This window comes from Clupea harengus, unplaced genomic scaffold (assembly GCF_900700415.2).
Source record: "Clupea harengus unplaced genomic scaffold, Ch_v2.0.2, whole genome shotgun sequence".
NCBI lineage: Eukaryota > Metazoa > Chordata > Actinopteri > Clupeiformes > Clupeidae > Clupea > Clupea harengus.
In genome coordinates, this window is record NW_024880352.1 from 1 (window position 1) to 8213 (window position 8213).

The 8213-nt window shown below is 52.1% G+C and overlaps 1 protein-coding gene across 1 annotated transcript; it reads left to right on the forward strand.

The window, feature by feature from the left end:
- The first annotated feature begins 5871 nt into the window (after window positions 1-5871).
- Window positions 5872-7825, forward strand: LOC122131961. The gene is made up of 2 exons (XM_042706684.1): window positions 5872-6707; window positions 6959-7825. Exons 1-2 carry the CDS (start codon window positions 6002-6004, stop codon window positions 7009-7011), a joined length of 759 nt encoding a protein of 252 aa, XP_042562618.1. The 5' UTR covers window positions 5872-6001; the 3' UTR covers window positions 7012-7825.
- The last annotated feature ends 388 nt before the right edge of the window (window positions 7826-8213 follow it).

Here is an 8213-nt window from a genome sequence, read left to right on the forward strand (position 1 = left end):
GTCTGTGAATTTGTCCCTGTGAGAGCGTGTTACTGAGTTTATCAGGGAGAGACAGCCAGACAACGTTATGCATACGTGGTTAACTCATCCCCTCCCCCGTCTGTCTGTTTCTCTCTCTCTCTCTCTCTCTCTCTCTCTATCTCTCTCTCTCTCTCTGTGTGTGCGTGTGTGTGTGTGTGTGTTTGTGTGTGTGTATATGCAGCTGCTGTACTTTCCAGTGGACAATGCGTGTGGCTGCTGGGGTGCTGTGTGAGATGACTGTGGTCGAGCGCTCTGCTCCCTCCGAGTCGATGGCCTCGGCTGAGCGCTCGACCACAGCCATCTCACGCACACATGCACACACACACACACACACACACACACACCGACATATACGCCCCCTCCAGCGGAAACAGGTAGACATACACACACACTCACATCAAAGGACATGATGAATACACCAGAGGGGGGAGGATGCATACACACATACAGTACATACATGCATACATACATACATACATACATACATACATACATACATACATACATACATACAGTACATACATACATACATACATACATACATACATACATACACACATACATACACACATACATATGTCAGCCTATTGGAACTGGAGGTGGATAGTTAGTTGTGTTTCCAGCTTGCTGTGAAATTGTGTGCTGTGCCTTTTTGATTTGCTGTGTTTGTGAAATGTATCACCCTTTTATATTCACTGTTCACACTGTGATCTTCGATTTACGTGCACCATGTGAAGCGCATAGAACACTATTCTCCACACAGACTTCTCCTTGGGGCTCACTGATCACTCTATTGCTTTCACCTGGACTAATTAACGGGACACTTACCTACCAACCTATCTGCGGGAGCGAGGGGCAAAGAGGGGGAGTACAAAAAGAGGAAACAACGGACGTACCAGAGACACGGCAGGGACAACGAGACGGTGGCAGACGAACCGAGCGGCTGCAACGGATGGAAACGGACGAGAGCACGCCATCTTCACAAGGAGCTGCCGTTGTTGGGTGATCGATACGCACACTTCCTAAACTAAGGGACGTAAGCCTTTCCTGACGTTTTAAACGTTCTATTGCTGCTGACTACGTGGCCTATATAGTGTGTTTATATTGTGCCTGTTTATCCGAGGGTTGCTGATTCCCACTTCCGGATTGGAACTACACCTTCCATCGGTACGACGAGAAGCCAGCGTGAATTACAACTCAACGCCCCCAATATGCAGCCTAAAGGAAAGTAAAACATCTACTCCCATCCTATTGTGTTGCATATTAAACCGACTGAGTTGTAATTGTTCCTTTTGTGTTGGCGTTGGTGGCTGGGCTGGGAGGCCGTGACTGACGTCACTGGGGAATTCCAGGGAAGCCCTTCGTCGGAAGGGGGCGTCGGCCACAACGTCACTCCAAGCCCTCTGCAGGCTACACTGGAAAGATCACGGCTGGATTTACCACAAACGGACCCCAGCTGCCGGACAGCTTGTGACTGGACTTTCCTTGTGGACATTTACCTTGTTTTAAAAGACTGCTTTTAAAACATAAATTATCTTTAACTTGTTTTAACAAATAAAACTATTTTTGTAATTAAATACTGTTGGTACTTCTGTGTCCTGGGCATTCGTACAATTAAGGAGGGGTCATACGGCTGACATCTCCTTTTCTGGCGTAGTTCGGCAGGATGCCCAGTGACACAGAAGACCACTCGGGCTCGCCCGATAGATTAAATATTCCACAGAGTAATGCACCTCTAACTCCGGCGTCACCCTTAACTATGCCATGGTTTTTCAGTGCTCCCTGGCTCCCAAAATTCAATGGTGAGCGGCGGCAATTCGGGGAATGGCGTGCCCAGGTGCAGGCTATGCTGCGTGCACAACCACTCTCTGATGAACAGCAAGCCGACTTCATCTTCAGCGCCTTAGAAGGAGAAGCCCGGCGCGAAGTGGCATTATTGGATGCAGCACAACGCAACACTGGCAAGCACATTCTTTCTGCCCTAAAGGAACTTTATGGGGAGACCCTCAATGCAGCGCAAGCAAGAGCAGCCTTTTTCAAGTGCCGACAAAGCCCTGATGAGAAGGTAGGGGATTTCATTCTCCGGCTGAGGGAATGCCATGCGAAGTGGCGACAGCTTGACCGACAGGCTGCAGGGGCGGAAGACGAGGCACCGCTGGACCAGTTTGTGCTGGGCATGAAGGCGGGTCCTGTGAGAACAGAACTACAGCGTTACCTGCGTCGACAGCCTCTTCAAGGTTTTAAGGCAGTGACTGCAGAAGCCCGGGCCCTAGAAGAGGAGCTGGGAAGTGGCACTGAGGAGGCCCAGGCGAGTGCAGTAAGAGCCACTCCTGCCCGTGCAGCAACCATGATGGAAAGGAGGGAAGAACCAACTGGACCGACCCACAAGCAGATGGATGACTGGAAGGAAGAACTGCGCCGTGAGCTGCAACAAGAACTGTCAGAGCAAGTGAAGGCCCTTGGCACGCAGTTAGTAGAGCAGCTGCGGGGACATGCTGCCTCCAACAGCCGACCAGGGGACAGCTCCCGGGAGCAACCACGAGATCATACAACACCCCCTCCAACCCAGGCAGGCCTTAGCCATGCGACGAGTTACCAGTGGGACCCACAAGGCCGACCCATCTGCTTGGATTGCAGGGAGGCTGGCCATGTGCGGAGGAATTGCCCCAAGCGGCAGCGGCCCTCAAGGGGTTTTCAGAACCCCCCACCGCAGCGGGCCGGCCGGTGGGGGTGGTGAAGGACATCTCAACTCCTTCCCTACGGCCTGCTCTAATAGGTGAGTGTCCAGGGGTGGAGGTGGAGGTTAATGGCCAAATAATACCTTGTCTGCTTGATACCGGTTCACAGGTGACCTTGATGAGCCAGACCCTTTTTAGACAGCGCTTGGGAAATGTGGGGTTGGAAGTGGGAGAAGAGTCACGCTGGTTGTCGTTGAAAGCTGCAAATGGCCTGCAGATCCCCTATATTGGCTATGCCTTACTGGACTTCAAGGTGGGTGGTGTTCAGCTTCATAATAAAGGAGTGTTTATTGTAAATGATGACTGTTTAGGTGCAGAACGGGCTATCCTAGGAATGAACATTATAGCAGACTGCTGGCAGGAACTTATGCATGGCCTTCACCCTGGAGAGGCAGCTTTTCGGTCCCAGCTTCCACCTCGGGCAGAGCGAGAGTGGGGGAAAGCATTTGCTGTCTGCCAGCAAGCCAGCATGGGGCCCACTCCGCCTTTCCAAGGGCATGTAAGACTCCCAAAGTCAGAGACTATTGTGGTTCCTGCAGAATCCGAACTCTTAGTGTGGGGACGGACGAGCGAAGATTCGTCTTCCTCAGGACGTACCCTATTGGTTGAACCATTACCCCAGCATGATGCAGAATGGCGAGTGGGGAGGGCCTTAGTCACCACAAGGGGGGTTATGTGCCAATCCGCCTGTGTAATCCCCATCCTTATGTTGTCGAGATTTCCCCCAGGACAGTCCTTGCAGAACTCCACGGAGTGTCAGCAGAAGACGTCCAAGCACAACGGGTGCTCCGCCTGCATGGTGAAGAGACCGGGACTGTCGAGGTTACCATCCATAGCATTGATGCCCTCCAGGCCGGTGACTCTGCAGCGCCCCCCGTCCTGGGTGAAGGGTTGACTACAGAACAGCAACAGAGGGTGAAAGGCCGGATGGACCAGTGGAGGGCTGTGTTCGCGCAGCACGAGGAAGACTTTGGGCGGACAGGGGCCGTTCAACATCAGATTCCGACCGGCTCTGCACCACCCAGCCGGGAACGATACCGGCCTGTGCCGCCCAGCCTCTATCCCGAGCTCCGCAGTCTACTGAAAGGCATGCTGGAGACTGGGGTAGTACGGGAGAGTTCCAGCCCTTGGGCAGCCCCAATTGTCCTCGTTAAAAAGAAAGATGGCTCCTGGCGCTTCTGCGTGGATTATCGAAAACTCAATGCGGTAACACACAAAGATGCTTACCCATTACCACGCATTGAAGAGTCACTGACCTGCTTAAAGAAGGCTGCCTGGTATTCCACTCTAGACTTAGCCGCTGGCTACTGGCAAGTCGAAGTTGATCCTAAAGACAGGGAAAAGACCGCCTTCACGACCCCTATGGGGCTATATGAATTCGACCGGATGCCTTTCGGATTGTGTAACGCGCCAGCGACGTTCCAGCGGCTAATGCAGCGGTGCCTGGGGGGAATGATTTACGAATCCTTGTTAATTTACTTGGATGATGTGATCGTCTACTCCCCAGATTTTGACAGCCATTTGCGAGACCTGGAGACGGTGTTTCGACGCCTTCAGGAGATGGGGCTCAAGCTACAACCCAAGAAATGCCGGTTCTTCCAACAAAAGGTAACTTATCTTGGCCATGTAGTTAGCCAGGAGGGGGTAGCTACAGATCCGACGAAGACTGCAGTAGTGGAGCAGTGGGAGGCACCAAGCACTGTCCAACAGCTGCGGTCCTTCCTCGGCTTCGTTGGCTACTATCGTCGGTTTGTCCAAGACTTTGCCAAAATCGCAGCCCCATTGAACCGCCTCCTGCAAGGGGGTAGGACAACAAGCAAGAATACCCCAGTGGTGTGGAGCACAACATGTGAGCAAGCCTTTCGACAATTGAAGAGCGCCCTGGTGAGTTCCCCGATTCTGGCATATGCCGATTTCACCCTTCCGTTCCGCCTGTACACTGATGCGAGCCTGGATGGGCTAGGGGCAGTTCTGTCTCAGGTACAGGACGGTAAGGAGAGGGTAATAGCATATGCTAGTCGTAGCTTACACCCTACTGAAAGGAACGACCAGAATTATAGCTCTTTTAAGTTAGAATTTTTAGCATTAAAGTGGGCTATGACTGAAAAATTTAAGGATTACCTCTGGGGGTGCTACAGTTGAAGTATTCACTGACAATAACCCTCTTGTCCATCTACAGTCAGCTCGGCTTGGCGCGGTAGAACAACGATGGGCATCGCAGTTGGCCAACTATAATTACACCCTGAAGTATAGACCAGGGAAGCTTAACCAGAATGCGGATATCCTGTCTAGGCTGCCCGGAGAGCAGGTGGCTACAGTGTGTCTGCTGCAAGGAGAGAGCGAAGCCCAACAGGAAGTGGAAGAGGACTGGGCCCACCAGCAACAACGAGACCCTGACCTGCGCCGGCTCTCGAGTTGGCTGGAGAGGGGGTCTCAACCGACTGCCCTGGAGAGGGAGAACATCAGCATGGCCCTACAAAGGTGGTTGCGGGAATGGTCCCGGCTGGAGAACAAGGAAGGAGTGTTGTGGAGGAAGAGGGTGCAGCAGGGGACCGGGGAGCCTTGTCAACAAGTCTTGGTGCCACAACAGAGAGGACGGACCTTATGGGAAGAATACCATCGACAAGCTGGGCATGCCAACCCAGACAAGACCGCCGCCCTCCTACGTCAACGGTACTTCTGGCCTGGAATGGCTAATGACGGTGCCACCTGGGGCCAAGAATGTCGTCAGTGCATCACCAACAAGCCTGGACCTGCGGTAAGAGCACCCTTGGTGTCCATCCAGTCCAGTTACCCGTTCCAGATTGTGGGTATAGATTATTTGTCTCTTGGGCGATCTGACGATAGCCATCCCTACATTCTGGTAATGACTGATTTATTTTCGAAGTATGCAGTAGCTGTCCCTACCAAGGACCAGTCAGCCACGACTACCGCCCGTGCTGTCTGGACTCACTTGTTCCAAGTCTTCGGCTGCCCAGAACAGATTCATTCGGACCGTGGGGGTGCCTTTGAGTCAGCCCTCTTCACAGAGTTGTGCCAACTATACGGATGCCGAAAGAGTCGAACGACACCGTACCACCCGCAAGGGGAACGGAGCCTGTGAACGCTTTAATCAGACCCTTTTGGGCCTGTTAGGGACTCTACTAGAAGAGGAAAAGTCACAGTGGCAGGCTAAGCTGCCAGCCTTGCTTCAGGTATATAATAACACCACACATAGAACTACCAACCTGACACCCCATTTCATGGTCTTTGGACGCCACGCACGCTTGCCAGTAGACTGGATCCATGGAGTAACAGTGCAGGGGGATACCCATGTTACAAATGGCTGGGTCCAACACCAACACCAGCTCCTAGGGAAGGTCTACCGCTTGGCCCAGAAGCACTCCCGGCAACAACAAGGACGGGACAAGGCACGTTACGATCGGCGGGCCCGCGCACCAGACCTTCTTCCAGGGGAGCGGGTTCTGTTAAGACATTTCCGACGACGAGCACAGGGTAAGCTGACACCCCGTTGGCTCCCCACACCCTTTGTGATTGTGGAAAGGGTGTACCCAGACGGACCCGTGTACCTCATTAAGCCGGAGGGAAGAGAGGGGCCCACCAAAACTGCTCACCGCAACAATCTTCGGCCTTGCCCTGTAACTTTCCCCCAGGAACCTACAGTGGCAGTGGAACCAGAACCACCACTAGGGCGAACCACAAGCCAGAGTGGCACTGGTGTAAACCAGAGGAGGACCTACTGGCCCCTGACCTTTTATGGTCGAAGACCGGTACCTCCAAGAGAGCCCGAACCCCCAGCAATCCCTGAAGACCCTCTCTATGGGCCAGACAGCCCCGTCCAAGATGCGCCAGCCAGCGCCGATCCTGGGCTGTCCGGACCCCGGGTTGCTGCCGCTCTCCAAGGTACCAAGGACCTACCCCTGCGCCGCTCCACCCGTTCCACTCAAGGTAACAAACCGGACCGGTATAGTCCATGTTAGTCGGGACGACTAGGGTCAAAGTGGGGGGGAAATTGTCAGCCTATTGGAACTGGAGGTGGATAGTTAGTTGTGTTTCCAGCTTGCTGTGAAATTGTGTGCTGTGCCTTTTTGATTTGCTGTGTTTGTGAAATGTATCACCCTTTTATATTCACTGTTCACACTGTGATCTTCGATTTACGTGCACCATGTGAAGCGCATAGAACACTATTCTCCACACAGACTTCTCCTTGGGGCTCACTGATCACTCTATTGCTTTCACCTGGACTAATTAACGGGACACTTACCTACCAACCTATCTGCGGGAGCGAGGGGCAAAGAGGGGGAGTACAAAAAGAGGAAACAACGGACGTACCAGAGACACGGCAGGGACAACGAGACGGTGGCAGACGAACCGAGCGGCTGCAACGGATGGAAACGGACGAGAGCACGCCATCTTCACAAGGAGCTGCCGTTGTTGGGTGATCGATACGCACACTTCCTAAACTAAGGGACGTAAGCCTTTCCTGACGTTTTAAACGTTCTATTGCTGCTGACTACGTGGCCTATATAGTGTGTTTATATTGTGCCTGTTTATCCGAGGGTTGCTGATTCCCACTTCCGGATTGGAACTACACCTTCCATCGGTACGACGAGAAGCCAGCGTGAATTACAACTCAACGCCCCCAATATGCAGCCTAAAGGAAAGTAAAACATCTACTCCCATCCTATTGTGTTGCATATTAAACCGACTGAGTTGTAATTGTTCCTTTTGTGTTGGCGTTGGTGGCTGGGCTGGGAGGCCGTGACTGACGTCACTGGGGAATTCCAGGGAAGCCCTTCGTCGGAAGGGGGCGTCGGCCACAACGTCACTCCAAGCCCTCTGCAGGCTACACTGGAAAGATCACGGCTGGATTTACCACAAACGGACCCCAGCTGCCGGACAGCTTGTGACTGGACTTTCCTTGTGGACATTTACCTTGTTTTAAAAGACTGCTTTTAAAACATAAATTATCTTTAACTTGTTTTAACAAATAAAACTATTTTTGTAATTAAATACTGTTGGTACTTCTGTGTCCTGGGCATTCGTACAATTAAGGAGGGGTCATACGGCTGACACATACATACAGTACATACATTGTAGGATGGCCGGCCTCGCGGCGATGTGGAAAGAACTGGAGGCAGCATCAATAACAAATACCTATTCCATTAGGTTAGGTTATTTATCACTAAATCCCTTTCTCTACAGCACTCATCACGGGTTTACACACAGACAACCGTATAATATAATTTAGTTAGCATTCTAAATAAATTACTAATCACACCCCTTTGGCCTGTTCACTTTAGACGTTCCATGCCCCCACAGTTCAAAGGTCCTTCCCGACTTTCCATTGGGTTGCTCCTCTGTGCTGCGTCTGGAAGTCCACACTCCACAACACGGCAAGCACTCCGCTGCTGTCACAAATAGAGATACCTACAGAAGAATTCTCATCAGGAC